Source organism: Centrocercus urophasianus, unplaced genomic scaffold (genome assembly GCF_019232065.1).
Source record: "Centrocercus urophasianus isolate 14NV4802_14NV808 unplaced genomic scaffold, USGS_Curo_1.0 seq_14, whole genome shotgun sequence".
NCBI classification, from domain to species: domain Eukaryota; kingdom Metazoa; phylum Chordata; class Aves; order Galliformes; family Phasianidae; genus Centrocercus; species Centrocercus urophasianus.
This window is the reverse complement of record NW_024884586.1, coordinates 18,544,914-18,570,576: the sequence shown is the minus strand read 5'-3', so window position 1 is coordinate 18,570,576 and position 25,663 is coordinate 18,544,914. Positions and strand designations below refer to the sequence as shown.

The window sequence follows — 25,663 nt, the reverse complement described above, 5'->3', positions numbered from 1 at the left end:
TATGCTTCCTATAGGCTTCCCTGCCCATCAGTTCTCCTGTAGTATGTTTCAGCAAGAGACTGTGGGCCAGAAATGGAAGCCTTACAAATGCCTTTGCTCTCAAGGTCAGGGTCTCTTCCCAGCTGAAACACAGGGATGTAAAAATGTTTATCACCGGGGTCAGCACATCCTCACCTTCTGGAGCATGCTGCAGAGCCTGCACAGCTCTTGTGTGCTGAGGGTTACATCCCATGGAAATCAGAGTGTGTGTGCTGGTGCCCCTCACAGTATGGGTGCAGCCAGAGGGCACAGCCAGACCTGGGAATCTGGAAGCACTCCCAGTTACCCACATATGGTCGGAGCTTTATTGTCTGAAGGGCAAACTGTCCTGCTGACAGCAGGAAGCATGCAGGCAGGAAGTCTGAAGACAAGCAGAGCTAGGTGTTTGAGAGCAAGCACTGCCTTGCCCTTCCTGCTGCCTTCCAGCCGCCACGAAGGGGTCATGAAGAACAATGGGCACTTTACCCCACTTCACAAAGCACAGAGTGGGACTGAAATAATAACTCATAGCTCTGAGTTCTCTATATTCAGCAAGAACACAAGTGAGAATGACAAGGATGGCTAAAGAGGTGGAACAGCTTCCACAGAAGGGGCAAAGAGATAAGGCATCTGCAACCTAAGGAAGGGACAACTGGAATGAAATGCAGGGAACAGCGTGCACTGCAAAATCTGCACTGAGCCACCAATTCCAGAGGCAGCAGACAGCCCGAGGAAGAACCACAACTCCCTTGCCCTCTTTGATGCTCTGTTGCCTGAGTGCTGGCTGCTATCAAGGACGAGAAGGAAAGAGCTCTGGCCCCACATTCAGATATTTTTGCAGATGATAAATAATGAGAGCATTCAGAATTTGTAAGAGCATTTACGGAATGAGGAAGCCAGGCAACGGGGCCCTTCGTGAAGCAGCATAAAATGTTTAGACTCAGCATGGAAATTGCAACAAAAGGGTTGCAAAACATGTGTGCAGCCCTAAATAAAATGTGAAGCAAGGAAGCGAGGCTGAAGAGCGCTGGTACAGCTGGAAGCTGTTATTTTAGAGAACAGCACAAGGAGGGTGGCAGGGAAAGGGCACAACTCAACCTGATGATGTGCTTGGGAAGGAGAGGGAGCACAGAGAGAGGGTAACAGTCCCCGTGGAAGTGAGAAGGAAAGAAGGTAAATAGCTAAAACTGTGGGTCAGTAGGCTCAGTAAGGTGCTGGGCCTGCCAAAAGGGATTTAGATTATAGGGATATTGCAGAACAAACAATGATGTCAGATGGCAACACAAAGGAAGCACTTCCAACGTTCTTTTTAAACACAGATTCAGAGGAAAATCCCCACTTTTTTTTTTCTTTTAACTGGGAAAATGAGCTTTTATTTATTTATTTATTTTTAAGTGGAGGGAGAAAAAAAAGTATTCATTTTACTGATATCCTCAATGTCTTGGCATATTCATGTATTCTGCTAAAATCTATTGCAAAATGAGTGGAAAAAATGATCCTCCCGGATGGCTGAACGTGCTACCGAAACCTACGGTTGAACTGGACGGCAAAACACGAATGCCATCGGGGGAATTTCCTCCGCATTTAGGACAGCACCTAATGCGGCAGCGGAGCGGCTGCGCCCGGTGACACAGAGAGCCGTCAGCAGGGAAACACGAAAGGCATCCAGACGGCTGAGCTGCTAGAAGAGCCGCCGGGTTTCATTGCGAGGGCCCTCAGCATCAGCTCCGCAGTGGAGAAAACCTTTAATTTGCTGGAGGCGGGTTTGTTGGGGCGGCTCGGTTAGGGCCATGTTGTAGGCTACAGCCACCTCCTCCCCCCCAGGCGCTCCCGGCCCTGGCGCCGCCTCCCCGTCGGGCAGGGCCGTGCCGGGGGAGGGACGAGCGGAGCGGCGCTGCGGGCAGAGCGGTGCGGTGCGGTGCGGTGCGGAGTGGAGTGGCAGGAGGCGGCGGGATGTTCAGCTGGTTGGGGAAGCAGGGCGGCGGTCGGGAGCGAGGAGTCGGCGGCAGCGACGTGGTGCAGACGGTGACCGGAGGGCTGCGGGATCTCTACCTCCGCAAGCTGCTACCGCTGGAGGAGCACTACCGCTTCCATGAGTTCCACTCGCCCGCCCTGGAGGAGGCTGACTTCGAGAACAAGCCCATGGTGTTGCTGGTGGGGCAGTACAGCACCGGCAAGACCACTTTCATCCGGTAGGTGGCGGACCCTGGCCCGTGCCCCGCAAGTGGGAGCCGCCCCGGCCGAGCCCCACTCGCCTCCTGCGGGCTTCGCCGCCCAAGCAGGTGCTGGCGAGGAGCTGCGCGGCGTAAGATGCCCCGTGCTGGGGATGGGGCTGCTGCCGGGCGTGCTCGGTGTTCTGTGGTTCTTCTCCCAACTTCCTGGTTAAGGAGGTTCTCTCGATTTCACGTCGTGCTGGCAGTAACCTCGTTGGGTACTTCCTGTTAACTTTTCTCAGAACTGGTTTGCGTTAAAAGGCATCAGTCATTAACGACCACGTAACCTTATCTCCACCTTTTCTTTCTCCTAAATTCAAGATGTAGTTGGTACTTTCGTAGTGTTTTTGTATCTTTTCCGTTCTCGTTGTGAAGTTTGCGGGGATTTTAGGAAGCTGCAGAGTGCCTGCGTTTATCTTGGTATGTTTGTCTCATGTTTCATTTTGGTATCTAAAGATGGGCTGTGAGAAAGGAGGATACAGGCTCTTTAGGGGGATCTGTTGTGATAGGACAAGGGGAAATGGTTTCAAAGTAAAAGAGGAGAGATTCAGCTAGAGTATAAGGAGGAAGTTTTTTACAATAAAGGTGTTGAGGCACTGGAACAGGTTGCCCAGAGATGTTGTGGACGCCCCATCCTTGAAGACGCTCGAGGTCAGGCTGGATGGGGCTCTGAGCACTCTGATCTGGTGTGGGTGCTTCTGTTCATTGCAGGGGAGTTGAACTAAATGGCCTTTTAGGGTCCCTTCCAACTCAAACAATGCTGTGACTCTATAAAGATCGTTTAGAACTCTGCAGAAGATGCTGAGAGGTCTTCGGGCGAAGATTTAACCTTTTGTAAAGGATAGAAATATGTCTCTTTCAGTTCTGAAGGTTACTGCCTGTAACACTGTTTCTCTTTGCAATGTATGGCTCCCTCCCTCCTGCTCTGCAGAGCAGAGTTTGCCTTTGCTCACCTGTGCTATTTCAGATGTTTGCAGAGGCATTTGTGTTCCCTTCCTGCTTGGCAGCTGCATGGGAGCTCTGGGCTGAGTGTGGCTCTCTGATGGGTACTGAACTCCTGTGGACACACAGAGCAGGTTTGCATTAAAAATAGAAGTGGGGCTGTCACTAAAAGAAGGGAAACTCAGTTTCATGGTCCCCAATGCTAGCTGAAAGGAAGTCTGTGTTTGTGGGCTGGGTGACTTAGGTTTTCCTAGCATTTCTTTAGACACCCTGATTCATTTTCACTGTTGCTTGTGCTCACGTGATAGCTGTGTTGGTGGTCTGGGTGCGTTTCCAGGTAAGCATTTCCAGAACAGATTGCCCAGAGAGTTGGTGGATGCTCCATCCCTGGAGACGCTCAAGGTCAGGCTGGACTGGGCTCTGAGCACCTGATCTAGCTGTATGTGTCCCTGTTCTTTGCAGAGGATATTGGCTAGATGGTCTTTAAAGGTTCCTTCCAATTCAGTGATTCTGTGATAAATCATAGAACACCCCAATTTTTCCTACATGTGTGACGAGGGCATGGATAACCTGGAGATAGAACAGGCCAGAATACTGTGCACCTGAACATGTGCCACCTGCCAGCTGAATTGCTGGGTCATTTCATAGAATTTTTTTTCCCTCTCCTGTAGCACTTTGCCTTGGATGAGAATTCGCATTCTTCCTTTATGGACATTCAGAATTTCTGTCCTTTACAGGTGCCCATGTTAAGTACTGGGATTAAGTCAGTATGATGGTCCTCAAGGTTGTTCACAAGTGCTTTTGGTGCCATTGCTTTGTAAGTAACATGTTACCACTTTAACCGTAAAATACGGAGCAATGGGGCTAACTGGTATTAACATACTGTCTGGATGAAGAAGGAAACTTCATTTCCAAACATTTTACCCTGATTTCCCACAGCAGTGAGACTGTAGTCATCTCTGCTGGGGTAGGAGGTCTGGACATAGTTGAACCGTCTGGTAAATGTCAACTGAACTTGACTGACATAAAGGTTTCAAATCTGTTTTCTCATACTTCTTATTACAATCTGTGACTGAATGGAAGAAGCAATTTCTTTTACTGTTTCTTTTTGTTTTTCCCCACCTACCCCTTTCATCCCATCCCTATTCAGGTAAATCACAGTGTGGTTTCGTTCTTCACGGGATGCTGGAGATCTCAGGAATTGACCACTGAGACCCTGTCAGTGACAAAGCAGTTGTTAGTTCTCTGCAGGCCGACCTCAACACCAGCACATTCCCAGGGGGCAGATAAGCATTCATTACATCAGGGTTTGCCATGGAATAGATAACACCTGTAGATAGCAACTGGCTGCAGCAGGATAGAGAAACAATTTTCAACAGCAGCAGTTTATAATGATAGTATAGAGATTATGTTACAGCAATTGATATTCAAAGTCCAGTTCAGAGGGTGATTTTTCATGGGAAAAATGCCATAACCTCTCAAGATTGTTATAATTCAGGGTTAGTTTTCTTCAGAAGGAAGTTAAGACCTCATCTCATTTTTCCTTTTATTGTTGCCAGTAGCCTTTTGGCAAGCAAGCGTTACTTTAAATCTTAACTAAAGCAACTTTTTGCTTCATCTTTCTTCATCTTATAATCAGAAGGACACGCTTGGTCTATTTCCGTGTTTGCTATCACATTCATATGTGAATCCACAAATCTGTTCTGCTGGTGATTATTTATTTCAGTTTTAGTCATTGCGTTTACCCAGCACAGTGTAATCTGATTTGGAAATTATCGTGAGAACTGTACATTTTCATGGCTCAGACACATCCACCCAGTTCCTTCCACCAAATCTTCATGGAAAACACTGTGCAATGTGCAATGACCATGTATCCCAGGAGATGGAAAAACAATCACAGTCAGCCCCTCTTGTTTTTATCCTTGATGCTGCTGATATGCTTTGCACTAGGAACAATGTAGTGAAACCAGGAGGTAGAAGACTCCTGGTTTCACTGAGTAAGATGTATTATTATAACACCATTTTAGTCAGGTATCTGACAGTGCTGACAACTCAAACAGCAATACCCAGGCCCAAGTGGTAATGCTTGTCTGATTGTTTTTTTTAATAGGGTGGGAGGATGTCTGAGTGCCAAGTGCTTATCTCTGTAAGCTACTTGGCACTGTACCTATGCAGCTTCTGGAATGCTCTCAACTTCCCATGGCTGCTTCAGAGTGACAAAAGGAGGGACAGGAGTAGAGAATGGTTGTGTACCAGAGACAGGGGTCGTCTATGCAAGTCTGTAGTCACTGAGCTTTTACTTTCCTTCCCACCATGCATTGAACTTCCAGTGTGATACATTTAACTTATTAACATCTTCTCTTTGAGAAGTGTGAGAGACTGAGTGTTGGGTTTTTCTTTCTCACTTACTTTCTTGCTTTTTTTTTTTTTTTTTTCTATTGCTTTCTTTCTCTTGCATTCTTCCATGCACTTACTGTGACTGTGATGAGGAAAACCAGAAGTGAATTCCTCAGCTTCCCAGCTGATGATCTTACTGTGCTCAAAGGTATTTATGCAGAGATGAAGATGATAAACTTTCTTCTATTTACTTCAGCCAGAGCTGAATTCTGAGAAAGCTCCCTATCCTAGCAGTAGTATCTGGTGTGCAGTTCAGTGTATGGCAAGAATGGGCAGCATCATTTTTTTGTTGGAGTTGACAGGGAGAGGCCTTTGTTTCTTTGTTATTCAAACAGAATGAAAGCACAAAGGAGAATGCTTCTGAACTAAAGCAGGGGAGATTTAGATTAGATTTTGGGGAAATTTTTCACTCAGAGGGCAGTGAGATACTGACATAGGCTGCTTAGGGAGCTGTAGGTGCCCCATCCCGGGAGGCATGCAAGTGCAGGTTGGCTGGGGCCCTGGACAGCCTCATCTGGTGGGTGGCAGCCCTGTCCACAGCAGGGGACCAGATGATCTTTAATGTCCCTTCCAACTCATTCTATGATTCCATGATTGTATGAATTCTTGTACTGCAGCAAACATTTCCTGCTGGTTTTATGTTCTTAAAAACAAAACAAAACAAAAAACAACTGTGGGGGATTTGTGGTATCATGTAGAATGGAGGAGAGCAGCCCTATGAAAAGAGGCTCAGTTGGTCTTTCTATACATCACACTGCATCCTTGCCCACTGCTCATCTGTTCAACTAGCCTGTGTTTTTTTGTTAGCGTGGCTGAACTGAAGCGTGCAGACTTTAGATGATTATCAGCATCCGCCACTGTGAGTAATCATTGCTATCTCTGGAACCTTGTGAACTGGTTTCCCGGAGTTTGGCTATAGATCTGGCCAAGGGATGTAGACAAATGGTTATTAGTGCAGCAGAAAGGTTATAGCCCAGGTGAAAACAAAAGGAGAAGAGCAAGTTCCTCGAGTCAACAGGATGTCTGCTGTTTGATCCAGACTGTCTTTGGAGCGCTCGCTATTTTTAAGCATTCTTCCTGTGAATCTTTTTGAACTCCCTCTGGTGAAAATTCCTGAAGAGGGCATGTGGTCACAGATACTAAAAATCCAGGTAGTTTCCTGTGCTAAAATCACACGCAATACAAAGACATTTGCAGCTTTTTAGCTTATAGAACGCTGCTCTTCCCTTTTGTGTGGCTGAGTGAAAGCGGTATTTTCATAATGAGAGGAAGTGTGATATAGTTTGTACCGCCAGCACTCAAGATCTTGGAGGTTTATTTTAGGCTGTCCTGATTCTGGATGTGCGTCTGTGAGCCAGCGCCTTAATGGAAAATACCTGCCCTGCAAAGTGCTTGCTGTCTGCTAAAGAGCTGTGCCAGGCATAGCACTGGCTGCTGGGTGGGACCCGTATTTAGAAGGAGCTCCTGCCTTCCTGCATTGTCACCACTTCAAGAGTCTGGCTTCTAAAGCAGCATCTTTGAAGTCAGCATGGAAGTATTGCAGCTCCATAGCACTTTGTTCATATTTGTTCTATGTCTCAAATACACAGCTAATTTGAATTTACACTATTTTTTTAAGTACTGAGCTGAAAAAAATGCATGTTGAAAATCCTGAAAGGTGCATGATGCTGCCAACTCTTTGCAAAGTTTGCAAGTGTTGCACGTGCTGGCAACCTCATGAGCAAGATATGAGATTATTTTTTAGTCATGTAAAAGAAGACCACCACTGAAGGTTCATCATCAATGCCTGCCAGTTTCATGAGCTTTTCTGGTTGAGAGCAGTGATCCTATTAACATGGAGGTGTCCTAGCCTGCATATGGATCCCCTACACAGATGTAATAGAATCATCAAATCATTAAAGTTTTCAAGGATTCTTAAAGGCCATCTAGACCAAATCCCTTGCAATCAACAGAGACACCTACATCTAGATCGTGTTGCCCAGAGCCCAGTCCAACTTCTGTTGAGTGTTTCCAGGGATGGGGCATCCACCTCCTCTCTGGGCAACCTGTTCCAGTGCCTCAACACCCTTGTAAAGGCTTCTTTCTTATATCTCATCTGAATCTCCCCTCTTTTATTTTGAAACCATTTCCCTTGTCCTGTCACGACAGACCTGCTAAAGAGTCTGTCCCCTTCAAGATGTGGTTCCTTGTGATTCTGTGGGATCTGGGACTTCTTTTGTGTGCAATTGATTCAGTATGATGTTTTTCACTGCTGCTTGGGGAGCTTCTTGTCAAGTCTTGACTTGCTGTATCAGACTTGACCCACTGTCTACATGCAATCTGTGTCTGTGAGCAGATTGCTCACAAGGGATACAAGATGGTTTCTATCCAGCATTGCTTGATCTCATGCCTCTAGTATGGTTGTTACCTTTAGTCTTGAAGTTATGTGGGTCTAACTTATTTAACAACAGTTTTCTAATATACAGGCCAGAATAAAAGCCCTTTCTTCACTTCCAAATAAAAGTAGGTATATGTTTCCTAACTGTGTTGTCTCTGCCTGTGAAAAGGTGAGTTGAAGTTAGTAAAAATCCTGTGTTGCGACAGAGTTCATTGAACGGTTAGATCTGTCAGCAAGCTGATGCTGCTCGTGTGCTGTGTTTCAAACCACACCCTTTCAGTACTAGAAACTCTTGTAAAGGTTGAAAACATGGACAAAAGAGTGATGTCTTTTAGCGTAAGCTACTGTACTGTGATCTCTGATAGAAATATCCATCTACTCATAAAAGAAACTGGAATTTGATCTTTTTAACTTTTCCTAGCTAATACAAACATTGAAATGAAGATAAAAATGCAATTTTATGGTTCTGTTGTGTTTACTAAATTTATGATTCTGTTGTGTATATCCTTAGGAATTTTCAAGGGCATTGTAGTTATTGACGTTAGTCTTATTGCTCAGTCATTCATTCTGTTACTTTATATATTCTCCATCACTAGATACCTGCTGGAACAAGACTTCCCAGGCATGCGGATTGGTCCAGAGCCTACCACGGATTCTTTCATTGCTGTGATGTATGGAGAATCAGAAGGAAGTGTTCCAGGAAATGCCCTGGTTGTTGATCCTAAGAAGCCATTCCGTAAGCTCAGCCGGTTTGGAAATGCTTTCCTAAACAGGTGAGATCTGATTGTTTGCTATCTTTGGATTTTAAGTCTCAATTTCTACTTAATTCTACTTTCAAGCATCAGTATTGCTTGCCAAGTCTTTTTTGCTGTATTCGTTTTGAGCAGTATGAAGTAAATGTTCAAATAGGAGCACTAGCTTAGAGCTGACTTGGTTTTAAGACACTGTGCCAGCTGGAACTCAGGATTAGTTTGGACACAAATTCCTCTGCTCGATAAAACTAATAGATAAGTACTATTATTTAATACTGCAGTTATAGTACTTATAATAGATGATAGACAAATGCTATTGTTTAAAAACTACCATCCAAAATACAGAAAGATCTACTTCCTTTGATACTGTCTTGTTCCTCTAAACTGATCTCATACATTGGAGATTTTTCAGAAACTCTTTAAAGTTGTGAATTGTAGGGATATCTGTAAAAAGACCTGTGAGAAAGTGATTTATTTTGATGGCTGGAACAGATGAAGCTGGTTTTCAGGCACTGCAGTAGACCAGAATAATAGCAATATCTTCTAGATGCTTGCTGTGTATTTACAAAAGTTGTTCGGGGGCTGTGAATGTTGCAATAGGTAGCTTAACTCACCATCTAAATATTTCCATTTGGAAGTTATTAATAACTTTGTCCGTAGTGTGTGAGTAATCACCATGTTTTCTTCCTGTGTTTGATGTGGTTTGACATGGAGGTCTACTTTTGTGAGCTAATTAATCTAAATTGGTTCTCTCTTAACAATAATCTTTCCTGTTTGGCTGATAAACACTGGCATATGTGTTAAAAGTTTATCATGTACAGTTTTATCTTTTGCTGTGTATATTCATAGAAGAAAGTTTATGGCTGCTCATGGTCAGGTTGGCTATCAGTTTTCTGAGAGAGAATATCAGCTGTGGGAAGCTGCATTCAGCTTCAGTTTTAAATATTGTCTTTGGGATCCCTTTTCTGTGAGATGACTAGCTAAGTTCTGTCCTTCCTCATCATTGTGCACTGGGTTATCTATGAAAACAGCTGATATAATCATACTGTGAATGGTGTTTTTCACCATAAATAAGTATTTACACTGAATGTTTAATAATGCTACGTCTTTGTTTGAATGAAAGGGTTTTGTTTTTGTTTTTTTTGTAAACCATCAGTTTAGCTCGTGGTGTCAGGTTCTGAATCATATGCAAACATAGTTTTTTTACTGGCTAAAGGGATGTACATTCAAAGTATCTAGCTAAATTATTTAAGTACTTTCGGTGACTGTGATATTGTTATACTGCAATGGTGTAAGCAACCTTATCTTCCTCAGCATTCACATTAGCTCCTTTGTCTTTGTTTTGCAGCTGAGATGTAGTTGCCTCTTTCCCCAGCACCACCCTCAGTCTGCTGCTCTGATCGTATTGCTGGTTATTCAAAACTGGCATCTCATTTCTTTCCTACTTAGTTGAAAATGCCCTACACTTCATTATAGTATCTTCAGTAACCCCCACTGTTCTTACTTTGCTTTCTCATGGCAGCTTTTTATTTGACTGTCCAGTTTGTCTTATGTGGTAGAGTGCAAGCTTTGCAGAGGCTGGATTACACTGTGCAACTGTCAGTATAGTCTTCAACCACTGCCCCATAAGAAGATTAAACTCTTAAGCAAATCTCTTAAAAGCAGTTCATGATGAAGGGAGGTAAAATTTCTTGTTTTTTTTTTTAATCATGAGTTATTCCAGAAGCATCATAATAATTTGAGTCTTACATGTGAGGTGTTCTGAACCTGAGGGAGATGTAACTCTCAGAGGCTGTGTGAGTTCTTATTTTTCATAATACCACCACTGAATTTGTGTCCTGTCACATACATAGGAGATTATTACTCTAAGCACATTGTCTGTAATTTAAACTTTCAGTTCTGATAGTATGGAAGCTTTTTCTCTTTAAATAGTATTATTTTATATATATATATATACATATATACATGTATATATATGTATATATATAATTATATTTTATATTTTATATAATGTATTTTAAATAGTATCATTTTAATAGTATTTCTCTTTTTAAGATAAATATTATTTATTTACATTCCTCTGCAAAAGCCATCCCAGAAGGTTGGTAAGGTAGAAACAGTCGCCATTCAACCACTGCCAGAGCAAATGAGGGCTGACTTGGCAGTAATTTAACCATATTGTCTGCGTGGCTTTCCACGTACTTCCTTTCTCTTTTGGCTATCTGAACTTAAGCAAAAATCAAAGAACATGAGTTGTCATTTCTTATATACGCCCATCTGGATCCTAGCAAAATGATTTTTGGTTTTCTGAATGTTACATGGATGGCCCATGTTTTCATCTCTTTGTTTAGTTTAGTTTAGTTTTGAAAGTGTGGTGACAAATTTAGGAGTAAAAGGGTTCACTAAGGACTTCAAAAACTTTTTCCCCCTTTCCCCTTTTCTGCTTTTCCCTTTTGCCTTTCATTTTTGTTTAATATCATTTAAGTCTTCCTAAAAGCTAGTACATAAAGGAGAGTTCTCAAGGTACAATTTATATATAAGCTAGAGTTCTTTGGTAATATTTATTTCTCTCCACCTTCCTGCCAGATTCCTGTGTTCTCAGTTGCCTAACCAGGTGTTGAAGAGTATCAGCATCATTGACAGCCCAGGTATCCTCTCTGGAGAGAAACAGCGCATAAGCAGAGGTGAGTTGCAGGAGCTGAAAATAACTGAGCACACTTGCTACCGAAGATGGTCTTTTAATATTCGATTCTGCTTTGCTGCTTTGGAATCCAATTTTCTTTATATTCCTCCTTCTTCATTTCTTAATTTAAGAGGAAGTAATGCTTGGCAGTATTCAAGTATCTGCTACCAATTCAGTAACAGTATGGAAGTGAACGTGAAATATTCAGAAAATGGAAGCATCATTGTTATCAGCCATTGAAAAAGTGAGTGAGTGAGTGACAAAATTTAATGCTGTCAGGGATTGCCAAGGAAGCACCAGACTTGATGTGTGCATGGAATAAGGTTGTGTTTTATTTGAGGGTCAATTTCTGAACAATATGATATGTACCTTAATGGCCTAATTGGCCTGCCCTTTGATGCAGTAGATTTTCACATAGGCAGTGCTTGGTCATAAGTTTAAGCCCTTCTTATCTATTAACAGGGTTTTAATTTGACTAGTTATATTTAATCAAGATGTTTTTCAATGTGTTAGGGATTTTCTCAAATACATAACTTGGGATAATTCTTCAATAAAAAGTGTGATTCTGCTGGATGCTTTTTAACTTTAGCCAGCATGGTTGTATCATAAATGAGGTTTGGCAGTCAGCATTCCTGGTGTATCTGCACCTTGCTTTATGGAGCTATTACATATGCACTTATTGCATGCTGTTTTGTTTAGGCAATGTTGTGCTTGCCTGTGTTTGAAATATTTTGTAGTCAGTTATGTTTCCTTTATATGACTTCCAAATTGCTTATGCAGATCTGGTACTAGTGGTTTTGTGGAGTGCAAATTTGACTTATCCTGTGATGCTGCACTGCATGGTCTGTCTGAACTGCTTCTAGAATGACTTCAACATATGCTAAATAAGCCTAGTTTAGCACATTTTGAAGTTTGAGTTGTTTAGATTTCCTTCTTAAATCAAGGAATACAAATAAAAGCAGATTCTACAGGATATTTTCTGTTGTCCTTAAATATGCCTCTATCAGACAAAATTCTGTTTCTAACTGAAGTAAGGCGACAGCTTGTGCTCTTTGCTGTTGGAACTGCCATTTCCTTTCTGAAGGAATTTGGTTACAAGACTTAACCATGGGTACTTTTTTATTTGCTTGCCAGGAAAGCTCTAAACGTACCTGGAGATTCTTTAGCAGAATTTCTTTTCTGACAGCTTCAGACTTTTGTATTTTGAAATTTTACAGGGTTTTAATCTTTGCTTGCTTGTTTCTTTTTTTAGCCTTCATCATCTTTTTATTTCTTTTTAAGGTCGTTTTGCTAATGAAACTTGATGCTATTTTCTAAAGGATATATATATATATATATATAAAATGAGACTTTTCATAATCCAACAATGGAATGTGACATGAAATAACACCTCTGAAGTATCATTATTAGTTGCTTTCTATCCTTTACATGATTGGTGCTTATTCACATCTGAGTTTTTCAGTTAGGTTTCTAGAGCAGTAATTATAGAATCGTTTCAGTTGGAAGAGACTTTTAAAGGCCATCTAGCCATCCTCCCCTGCAATGAACAAGGACACCTACAGCTAGATCAGTGTGTTCAGAGCCCCTCCAGCCTCACCTTGAGTGTCTCCAAGGAAGGAGCACCCAGGAAGTTTAGCTTATTTTTTTTCTGGCTGTGTTTTAGCATGTTTGATGGAAGAGTAAAAACCATTCTTAGGTTACAGGACCTCAACTTCACTCTTTTCATCAACAAGCACATATCAACTTTTAATTTCAAAATACAGGAAAAAAGTGAGGGGACTGCAGAAATATGGGTGGTGCATTGCTTTCCAGCTTGTTATATTTATAGCCCTGGAAAGATGACAAAGTGGCCAAGGATGAATTGCTTTTTGAAAAGCTGATTGCATTCTGAAGGCTCAAAAATGTGCAGTGGGGACAGTATTCAAAGCTGTGTTTTTTTTCTAATGCACCTTTCCTGCTCCCATTGTCAGAAGGAATATTTGCCCGAAGCTTCCTGCCTGTCAGTTCACTGTCTGTGTAAGTGACTCGATGAGAAAGTGCAGATGTGTGCTGGCATTGTCCCATCAGACAATGGCTGTCTCTGTGCTGCTGCCGCCCCGTGAGTGCGCGAGGAGGTTCTGCAGCATCACTGGGGACAAAAGCTGATTTCAGACACAAATGTGGGTACAGTCTGCAATATTTGGAAGGAACAATGAGTGTAAGGAAAGGAGAAAGATGAAGCAACGGCTGCCAGGGTGTGGGGAGGAACTGCTTTGAGAGAGGGAGGAGAATTTGATTCATGGCTGCTACAATGGTTGTCCTCAGCAGGATTAAAGTAATTACTCAGAAAATGTGATGGCTTTTCCTCTTGTAGTGTTTCGGGACCATGCCTTGATGATTTTACTGCAAATGCCGTTGAATGCATGGTGACAAAAAAGGAAACGTACATTTTCTATCTGGGAAGCTAACTGGTACCAAAACCTAAGGCAAAAGTTTAAAGAAGTATGGGGAAAGAGCTCATCACAAAATGCAGGACATTGCTTACCTTGCATGTTTTAGAAACAGAATTATTAGATACTCATAATTTTCTCAGTTCTGTGTTGTTTCTGAAAATGAAGTTGGATATTAGGAAAGGTGATGCAAAGAACTGTGTCAGGCTTTCCCTGCAGTGATGCACTGTAATCCTTGGGATCTTGCTGCCAACAGGAATGCAGGTATTCATTGGCATAACTGGAAACTCACTCCAGGACAGAGTTAACAAAAGAAAAAAAAAGAAATTGCATTTTTTTGTGTGGGACTAAGCTGCGTTTGAAATACTGGGCAAGTTTATGTGCATGCCTGTCTCATAACAAGAAAAGAGCAGTAGACTTTTTTCTGGCAAGAGCTGTTCCTATCCAGGTCCAGAATTTGTGTGTTTGCAGGCTTATTTTTATGGCAATTGCTCCAACACTCTGCCTACCCCAGCTTCATGAAGTAAGTGGATATTTTCTCCAAACATGGAGGCTCTTCACTGCAGCATTCATCCATGAGTTACCTGTGTGCTGCTGCTGCAGTAACACCAGCCCCAGGGCTGGAAGAACTGGATGCTCTGCCTGTCCCTGTTGGCAGAGGTTGGGTGCCACCCATTAGATTCTCCCTGATTGTTTCCTGAATTGGAGAAACTCTGGGAGATGGTGTTAGGGCAATCCAGAAATCATTTACTTTGGTCTCCAAAGGAGAAGTCTATCATTCGTCTTAATCTTTGTTGCTGACTGGCACAGCAAATTGACCCCACTTGTACTGCATGATTGCATAGCTATGGGCCTCGTGACTGTTGTGCGTAGGGCTGGTACTTTGCCCTGGGCCAGTAATACACAAGAGTTACATGTTCATTGCTCTCATCAGTGTTTGCAGAGCTGGTCAGCTCGCACCATGTATCTCCCAACTTTTTCATCTCATCCACATAATTCTGTTTTGTTCTCTGTGTCCTTGCTGAACATGTTATGGTCACCTTATCCTGGTGCCTCTGCTGGAGGCACTGGCTCCTTCCCACCTGATGCTCAGGATGAGCTGAAGTGTTCTGCAGTGCTGCTCCCTTCCATCCCTTAGCTGGATATGAGGGTGACTTGTGGCTTTACAATATGCGCTTGCAAGTAGATGTAACTTCTGAGACACCCTCAGTCTGGATGTAGTAGTTGACAGTAGTCTTTGGGACAAACTTTTGAAGAAGTAGCAACAGTAGAGCAGCAAAAGGCTGAGAAGCATCTACACTTCCTTCTGAGAGGAAGTGCTGGGCTGGAATATCAGTTCCTGGTCAGAGTTTGCTGTTCCTTACTCAAACAAGATGAGTCACATGCATATCCAGCCCAGTGCCATATCATTTGTGGTGAGAGCGGATAGAATTTGTCACTTCCAAATTAAAGAGTTCCTGAATGCTTTTTGATGTCTGCATTAAGCTTTCATCTGCATTTATAAAAGCATTTAGACAGGCGCTACAAGCTGTCTTTCCTTCAGAACATCAGTTTCAGATGGTCAGAAAGGTCACTACTGATTTGTCTTCTGTAACCTGTCACATCCTCAAAGCCATCAGCACATCACTTGTAAGTTGGATTTCAGAGTTTGCTGTGGCAGAAATAACAGCAAGTGTTGCAATGTAAAGCGATAGGAGCTTGGAAATGGTTTTTAAATCCAAAAAATTTTAATTGTTGACTTTGGCTGAAGTGCTGCATTTGCACTTGTTAGTACAGATAGACGGTGCCTCCAGAGTGGCTGGCATTAACAGTGAGAAGAGATCCTGTGATAAGAGCCCCACTAAGCTGCTCAACTCACTCCATGATGAAATCAGAACCTCTGGAAGGAGGCAAACGTGAGTGTATGCTGGTAATTAACAGCAGCATGAAAGATTGTAGTGTGGGCGATGGATGGAAAGGTTGAGGAAAATCAGAAGGGCAGCAGTATTAACAAAAGGTGGTAACAGTGAAATCTGTCTAAAGAAATGTAGGATACAGTTGTTTTGACCTCACTGTCAATTCTTTCCTAGTTGGTCCACCTCCTCTTTTTCTCCAGGGAGATGCTATCATCTCCTTGTTCTACACGCCTACCCTACATTCTCTGAGACTCTCTCCTCTGAGCAGGAAAACTGTAATAGTGTATTCTCTCCTCAGGCTATGACTTCTGCCAAGTCCTCCAGTGGTTTGCTGAGAGGGTCGACCGCATCATTCTCCTTTTTGATGCCCATAAGCTGGATATATCTGATGAGTTTTCAGAGGCCATAAAAGCATTCCGGGGCCAGGATGACAAGATTAGGGTCGTGCTTAATAAGGCTGACCAGGTGGACACACAGCAGCTGATGAGGGTCTACGGAGCACTCATGTGGTCCCTAGGAAAGGTGATCAACACTCCAGAGGTGCTGCGGGTCTACATTGGCTCCTTCTGGGCCCAACCTCTCCGAAACACAGAGAATCGAAGGCTGTTTGAAGCAGAGGCACAGGATCTTTTCCAGGATATCCAGAGTCTCCCTCAGAAGGCTGCCGTGCGGAAGCTCAACGATCTCATTAAGAGAGCAAGACTTGCAAAGGTAAAGATGTTAGCTAAATTAACTGAGGATTTTTTTTTTCAGTATACCCTTTCTCATCCTTCCCAGTCTTTCTCTACCCAGTAAAGAATCAATAAATTGATTGAATGGTCTGTTTTTTCAAGAAAGAAGATGCAGAAGTAAACAGGAGGAAATAAAGACTTGTATTGGGAAGCCTCCCTAACTTTAAAGCTGATCATTACAATCAGATCATTTCTAGGCATTTCTATGAACATAAAATAAAAATAATAAAGGTGAATTCAAAACACAGCACCTATGGGGCACGCATATCAGCTCAAGAAGGAGAATAAGCTATATATTTTTAGGATAGCAGCAGTGTAATTCTTCCGGTGTCATCTTTCTGCCTTGTGCTCTGAACTTTGATTATTTAAATTATTTAATTATTGATTCAAACATCTTTGCAGCATTGCATGGTATTTTAGACTCTATTTCCATACGACTCTGTTCTTAAGCCCTTCTTAAACACGTTCAGTAACCCAAAACAAGTGCAAACTGTTAATTTCCTGTCAAATTTGGGTATTAGACAACTTTTTTTTTAAGTCCTGTGACTCACTTTCCCATTCTGATGAGAATTCTTCTTATCTTTAAGAAACATACATGCCTGTTGGCACACACCAGCAAAACTGTTACTGCTTGTCAACTGTAGACATAATATTTATTTAAAAAAAAAAAAAATTCAGAAAAGTATTTTAGACTTAAGATCCATAATACTGCCTAATATTATTTATAAACTGTCGTGGAAATATCCCTGCTTAATCGATTGTCATTCTAGAGAATATTCACGTCTCCTCTACTAAAAAATGCCATTGTTTTATGTAAAAGCCATTACTTCTTTATGCTGCTTTTTTTTCCTACTCTGTAGGAACTTGAGTATATCTGCAATTAAAATAAATGTATTCCTTTTAGATAGGAAGTGGTGTTGGATGCACATCATCTACACGATCTATTTTTGCATAGCTGTTGTTTTGTTAAGCCAAATATGCCTTTAGGTTTGAATTTAAGACATGCAAACAAAAACTGGTTACGCTATTTTATTTTATAAGCAAATATTTTTTTTTTTTCCAGATTCTAGTAGGATTCTAAATGAATGTAGTAAAAGAATGGAACCATCCTTTTCCCTGCATAAGTTAAGTGCAAGGGTTATACAGAATACTGTAAAACACATTCTGCTGTGGTTTGGTAGGCATTAATTATACTCACTGCCATATAGGCATCCTCATGTTTTTCTACTGGTGCTTTTTTGTAGTAGCCTATCTTCCCCCAGTATTGTCCTGGATCATATTGCTCACTGCCTGGCCACACAGATTGTTCTGTTGGTGAAAGGTGATGGGAGGGCAGCAAGTGGAAGAAATGTATCACTTGGGGAAGAGTGGATGGAGGATCAGTGTGTGGGATGGATGCTGGTTTATCTTGATCCCAGCAGATCGGAAACTCAAAGAATTCTGCAAGTATCCAAGTGGTTTAGGACTTGTTATCCTAAATCAATGTCTTTACTTGTATGATAGAATCGTTTTACTTTTCTTCCTGACACTTTGCACGGCAACCAAGGCATGCTGTTACTATAGCATACTGACTGCTCTGTCATCCGTTTGTGGCTACATATATAGACTGTATGTGCTCACTTTTCTCTGAGTAAATAGGTAGGAATACTGTGTCACTTCAATTAGATAGGCAAGCCATTTAACGTACTGGGGTTACTCAAACCATTACCAATTGCTTCTCACAATAATTGGCAAGACAAGTAAATAGTGTTACAGCTCTCCACTGATGACATGGATGGACCATCCAGCTGATGCTGTCTGTACAATCCATGAATGTAGCGTCAGAATGATATCTCTGTAAAGTGCTGTGTAATACTCCTTCTTAAACTGCACTCAATTTTCTTTTCCTCAAGTGTACATCTTTTTTTAAAAACAGTTGATTTCATTTTTCCCTTAAAAGGAATGCTTACAGCAGCAAAATCTATTTGACAGCTCTTTCTCTAATTGTGAGGTTCCACAAACAACTGTTGATAATGTTGCCCTTGAGGTATTTTAGGGAGTATATTCTTTGTGCTTACTTTTGTGACCTGGGTGAAGAACATTAATGTTGTTAAGCTTAGATAAGCAGTAGTATTGATTTCAACTTTGCCTCTTCTTAGGTACATGCTTATATCATCAGCTATCTGAAAAAAGAAATGCCCTCTATGTTTGGAAAAGAGAACAAGAAGAAGGAGCTGATCAGCAGGTTACCTGAGATCTATAGCCAACTGCAAAGAGAATATCATATCTCAGCAGGAGACTTCCCTGAAGTCAGGAAAATGCAGGTAAAATGATAGTTTGCACTTACTGAAATCATATTAATTTTCCAACAAGATTGCCAAATTAAAGAAGATAGGACAGAGTGTCTCAGCACGATAGTTTGGAGCCTTCAGGCAAAAAGCAAAGGAGTAATAGAAATGGCAATCAGTTACTCATATTAGAATGACATGGAAGCAGCACAAAATGAAAATGACTGATAATTTCCTTATCGTGTCCATTCGTAGATACAAGACTGTAGAAATTGCTTTAAGGAATGAGAACTGACCTTTTAGCCAATATTTTGTCTGTTGTGGCAGAAAATACTAAACATTTCTGAAGATGCTGCAGATAAATTTGGGGTGTCCTAAATATGGGTATTCTACTTCTTTTGTATTGCTAACAGATATTTGGATAGGGGAAGATACCTGTAGTCACACATTATTCATGTTCACCTTCTTCTGTTCTTGCACTCACTGATACTGTTTGCCAGTAACAAAGGAATTGTATTATGTGAAAAGCGTGCCTTAAAAGCTTTTCTTTTTTTCCCCTCTCCTTTTGAGATTGTATAATTATGTGAATAAGAAAGATAGAAGTTCTTAGTTTATACTTGTATTGTTAATTTTTAAGTATGTACTCTTTTTTTTTTTTTTTCTTTAACTCTGTATAGACTTTTGGCCACTTCCTTTAGAGAAGGACAGCTGTTGTGTTATCAATGCTTTTCCATTTATTATCCAAACTTCAGTTCACAATCCATTGATCTCAGATCATTGGCATCTTATATGATATTTTAATTAGAAGATAACTAATTTTCCAAGCTGATGAACTTGAGATGAGGAGTTAGTCACAGCTGTGATGGAGAATGTTTTTCAGATGGGCATTTATATAAAACTCCCAATTTATGTGGGATATTTAAACACTAAACATATAGAGTGATGGCTGATTATTTTAATCTGTCTATAGGGATGCGCAAGTTTCTTCTATGAATTAAAAGATTTAACTTAGGAATCAATTGTGTGAGACAGTAACTTGTAGATTTAGCACAAGATTTTCTCAGGCAAGATTGCTGAGAAAGGATTTCATGATGTTAGGTTTTAGAGGGAGTTTTGCAAGGGACAAGTTGAGCTTTTCTCTTCTTCCCTTTGCCACTTTTGTTCATGATAGGAAATAAGAAATATTACTTCTCAGTTGGGGTACTGAAACAATTTGCACACAACTTTATCATATTAATAGTGTATATCACTAAATTTCAGCAGCAGATGGCAGCAAATGTATACGTGAAAGACCATGTCTGTACTGAGGAAAAAACTGTGAGAAAATAGATAGCAGATTTGACCTTTGCTTTCTAAGATGTATTGTACATAATAAATCTAAACTGCTCAGTTGCCACAAGTCAGGTGACTGTGCATAAATATTCACCTGATTATGCATAAAATTCTGTTTATGATTGTGCATAAAATTCATCTGATTTCAACCTGATCATTGTTGGTTGGAAATTTTTCTTTTGAGAAATCCCAACTTCTTTGTGCACAGGTGAAGTAACTTCTCTGTGCTTCAGGTTTCTATGTTTATTACAGTTCACATGTGTAGAGGAGTAGCTTTAACATCATCTGTTTAAGTAGTTTAATGCCATTCTGGTTTGGTTAGTTTTTTTTAGTGTTGTGGGTTTTTCTGTGTGTGTTTGTGTATAGGTATGTTTCACCGAATCACAGAATGGCCCAGATTGGAAGTGACCTCATGGATCATGAATCTCCAAACCCTCTGCCACAGGCAGGGCCACCAACTTCCCATTTTATACTAGACCAGGTTTCCAATGTACCTCTCTTTCTGGATAGTCTTCTGCATGTAGAAAAATGAAAAATATATTTTTTAATTTTTCTACGGTCTGACATAGGACTTGCTTGGACTTGTGTTGAAATAGGGCATCTCACCTAGTTAAAAATCTCACTGGGGTTAGTAGGAGTTTATGTAGAAGATGGAAACTCAGCAGGAGGAACAAAATGACTTCATGACTTATGGCAGCTCTTTAAAAAACACTGCTGCTGTTAACCCAACTCAACCTAACTTTTCTTTATCGATAAAGGATATTGCTTCATGACCTACCCACAAAAAAGAAGTTTAATCTATAAAATCGGAGCAGTCCTGCAAACTCCTGGATTTATTTTTAACCTTAAGCACTTGCAGTAGGGCTAGGAGGACTAAGGCCCTACACACATACTTACAAGGGAGTATGCAAGTAGGGCTTTAGCCCTGCCAGCCCTTCTGCGTACTCCCTTGGAAGTATGCTAGTAGAGAAGAAAATCATCAGATGAAAAGTTGTTAGGTAACATTGTCAAATGCTCGTTTCTTAAGCACTGCCATTTTGAAAATCAGGTTGTAAATGCAGTGTTTGCTTTGCTTCTCTTTCAAGACAAATTCCAGTTTCAGTTATGGAAATTACTTCGAAAAGTTACAAGTTATTTTAACTTGAAATCCATTCCCTACATTTTCATTGTATCGAAAGCTTTTCTAACTACTGTCACCAAAACCTTTTTTATATCATTGACAGGAGCAATTGGAGATGTGTGACTTCACTAAATTTCACTCTTTGAAACCAAAGCTAATTGAAGCTGTGGATAACATGCTGGCCAACAAGATTGCCTCCCTGATGAGCCTGATCACCCAGGAAGAGAGCAATATGCCCACAGAGATGGTACATGGTGGAGCATTTGATGGCACCATGGCAGGACCTTTTGGCCAGGGATATGGAGAAGGTGCAAAGGAAGGAGCTGATGAAGATGAGTGGGTTGTTGCTAAAGATAAACCTGCTTATGATGAGATTTTCTACACTCTATCACCAATCAATGGCAAAATATCTGGGATCAATGCAAAGAAAGAGATGGTGACTTCCAAACTGCCCAACAGCGTTTTGGGTAAGATCTGGAAGCTTGCAGACTGTGATGGTGATGGAATGTTGGATGAGGAGGAGTTTGCATTAGCAAAACATCTCATCAAGATTAAACTGGATGGATATGAACTGCCTGGCACGCTACCTCCCCACCTGGTGCCACCGTCTCACAGGAAACCATTGCAGACAGCAGAGTGAAAAATACTAGGGGAAGGATGAGGATTTTGGATATATTTCAACAAAGGTTTTGAAACTACCAATGTTTTAAATTAGGCTTAGATATTTAAACCCTCATAACACATTTCATGCACATTACTGAAATCAGAAGCAGGGAAATGTTTGTGTATTAGTCCCTGCTGATCATCACTGAGAAATGCTTATCCACAAGTGCCTTGTATAAATCTATCATAATGTGTGATGGTAAGGTGATGCTGCTTCCATATCTTGCTGCCTCTACAACCATAAAGCAGTGAAAAAAAATCCCATTTATTGAATAGCTGACCTTCACCAAATGTAAACACTTAAGCAACCACAAGTTTCCCCAAACTGTTTATTTTAGTTAGTGCAAGGAAGCTCTAAATGTTACATTCACTTGCCCATACAAACATTTTCTACGCTAAAAGCATACTTCAGATGTTGAATGTTAGCATCTTTTTTGATATATCTTATTTGAATTGGGAGTACAGTAAAAGAGTAGTTGTGGCAGGAGTATTTTAAGAAGTGCTCAGAATATGACCAGGCTTGTTTATGAGCAGACTGGTTTTAAAACTTCAGTACTTAGAGCTATAAAGTACAAAATATATTTCAATCTGTCATCACTGTGTCTTATCTGAATATCTGCTTCTTCAGATTTGTACAGCACTATATACTCAGTATTATTGTTGAAAGAACAGAATCTCCTTTCTTCTTTGCCTTCAGAGTGTCTTTTGAGGTTTCAGTTTAGCTGCACTACAGACAAATTCCTGAATGTTTCAAAGTGAGAGCAGAGTGCTTTCATAAGTTTGAAAAAACATAAACTGGTTTTCATTGAAAGAAAGCCTCAGATTCTGTTCAGAAAGAAAAGGTGCATCATTCAAAGTCAGCATCTTCAAAGTACCTTGAATTGTCTCAGAAGATTTTCATGGGTATTTAATTCCTATTTACAGGTAATGATACAGATATCTGTATATATTATTTTATATGCTTTTTTTATTTTTTAGGGAAGTTTTTCTCTTTATCTTTTGCCAACACATAGCTGACAACCACCAAAGAGAGACTGGATTGATATGGTGGCAGATTTGAGAGTTGGAGCCATTAACAGGGATCTTTACATTAATTGAAATAAAGTTGTAGACTGTCCTCTCCAAATATTATTCCTTTATTGTAAACAATCCACAAAAGGAATAGATGCTTAGTAAACATTCATTTTTCTAACAACGCAATCAAAATGTTGAACATACTGATTTTTATCACTACTTTAAAAGAAATTAAGTTTCTGGCCCTGTGAACTTTAGTCTTTTGGGGAGGGCCAGTTCTTTTTTGAAGTCACGCTTAGCAGTCAGGTTAGGTCTATGACTGGGAGCAAGAACTGACTTGTACTCCACCATCTGTAGTATGAAATGCCTGCATATCTAAGGTACTGTAACTTCAAGCACTTTTTCTTTGAGTCTCAGTAAGGGTTAGCAATAGTGCCTTCTGAGGTAGAACAAGCCAAAAAGTGTTTTAGCATCCTTGCAGCAGTATTGGGGAGGAAATTAGTTTGAGTGTTGTGTCCAAGTTAAGACTTCCGTCTGATCTGTAGGTGATTTAAGAAGAGCCTCAGCTTTTTCTTTAAATCATACATTTGTAAATTGTTAGTCAGGTTTCATACTTTGAATCTTTCCAGACCTCCTATCTTCCTGCATTTTTTCTATAATGATGTGAAACTACCGTGAAATTTGTGACTGCACTACTATGTGAAAAAAATGAAGCTATTTTAAGTAGTGATGGAAAATCACCTTTATCTTGCCAGGCATCCAGCCCTGTGTCAAAGATATTCTGGCATAGTTGATCATTCTTGTGGACTTGCTCTCTTTCATATGTCTTAGTTTTGTTCTCTTATCATTCAACTATACCATCTTTATTTCTGTTAGACCTATGTTAGAAGCCAAGATAGCCTTTGTGCATCTCCATTCTCTTCCATATAGCTGTGAAATTTAACTGTGAACCTACTGTATTTCTGCAGAGTAACCCAACCCATTTTCTTTCTAACTTATTTTTGATTGAACACAAGGTATCATATAGACATTGCAAGGGTGTTAAAAGTCAGGCTGCACCAGTAGTGATGTGTGTAGTGTCTGTAGTCAGTGACAAATTTGTGCAATAATGACTAAATAGATCAGCATTGCAAGGACGGTTACCAAGAAAAATAAAGAAAGCTTGCATATTGTGACCACTGTAGAGTGTGGAAAAACTGAAGAAAGTTATTGATCTTCCAACTCTGTCTTGCCTTGCTCTTCTGCTGAACAGGATTCCAGGGTGGACCTGTGAATTCCCATTACATGTAGCTTCCAATGCATTAGAGTGGTGTTGATCCCGTGCTAGTAGAAATATCCTCCTGCAGTGAAGGGAGAGGGGCAAAATAGTTTCTCAGTGATTTATTTATTTTTTCTAGTTTTATTGGTAGTAAAATGGACAACGCAGGCTTTTATTCAGACTCCATGAGAATGTGCTAATTTGGACTAGAGGAGACAAATTGAAATGTGTCATTTTGATAAGTTAAAATACTTTGCTTAGATACAGTTGAAATGGTTGGCTCTTTTCCTGCAAGACTTGAAGGAGAAGGGGAATGCATGAAGCATATATAATGAGGTGGATTTGCTCTGTTGATCTGGAGGAGTAAAAGCATGCAGAGCTATGCACATAAATATATATGCAGATATGTGGCGCCATGCACTGGCGTGTCTTAACAGAGGTCATACTTAGTTGATAGAAATTCAAGTACATTTCACTTGGACTTTAAACTGCAATTTCTTGCATAGCTAAACCAATCTGTGCTGTTGCTCAGGGGATGTAATCTGGATAGTGCTCTGCTGAGTTAGTGAGCCAGTGTGTGGAGTATGAGAAGGGAGGAGGGGAACAGGATTGCTTTCACATGAAATTGTGCTCTAGATAGTTACTGGGAGCATCAATATTAGATCACCTTTGTTGTTTGGTTGATGTTGTTATTAATCTCTTCTCAAGAAAGAACAAGGTCCTGGCTTTGTGGGTCATTTTATGCTTGGGATTTTGATTACGTTTTCTGTGAGATCATTCAAAACTGCCAAGAATTCATCCTGTGAAATCAGTGCTTATTGGTGTATCCTGCTCCTGTAAGCGCAAGTAGAGAGTGCTTCTTTTTAATTCTTCTCCGACTGTTCTGCTACAGCTGTAATTCCCAACCATAATTCTGTTCCCATAGAAGTCAGTTAGATTTTTGTTGTAGACTGGAAGAGAAAATGTGGGATAACTGTTCAAAGGTTACAGGGCCTACACTACAGGACAACAAAAGACTTTTAAAACTGTGAAAATTTGAAATGATGAGTTTGCAAAGATCTTCAGATAGGGGTGAGGTCCCAGTTGTTAGTTAGGAATGGCATGGATAAAAGCAGCAGTATCTATCTGCTCCCTGACTTGAAACATCATTCATCTACAATACTTGAAATGTACCCTCTTTCTTCTCACTTCCTTCCATTCACAATATGCACTCAGTTTGGTGGAATTCAAGCAAAGAATTTGAAGTATATTTGGTAAGTATAACTTAATATAACTTAACATGGAGAAAATGAACATGAACTTTTTCTACTTCACATGCTTACCTTTTCTAATACATTTGTTAAATACCGTGTTTTCCCTTCAAAGGCACTCGTTTATTTTTGAGGGAGTTTGACCTGTGTACAGAGCATTTCACTGTGTCTAGTTAGGTAAACCAAGCTCATTGTTATTGCACTTTTATTATACAATAAATTCCTTGCAGATATTGTAATATATTTTAATATGCTTTGTAATCATTTTTAGGAAGTGATGGCAAATAATGCTGATTTAATAAACTAATATTGAACTACCTGA

General features: G+C 40.6%; 1 protein-coding gene across 1 annotated transcript; it reads left to right on the top strand.

The window, feature by feature from the left end:
• Positions 1 to 1,928: 1,928 nt before the first annotated feature.
• Positions 1,929 to 25,663, top strand: EHD4 (EH domain containing 4). The gene is made up of 6 exons (XM_042814577.1): positions 1,929 to 2,210; positions 8,544 to 8,720; positions 11,286 to 11,383; positions 16,005 to 16,417; positions 18,576 to 18,740; positions 21,260 to 25,663. Exons 1-6 carry the CDS (start codon positions 1,972 to 1,974, stop codon positions 21,794 to 21,796), a joined length of 1,629 nt encoding a protein of 542 aa, XP_042670511.1. The 5' UTR covers positions 1,929 to 1,971; the 3' UTR covers positions 21,797 to 25,663.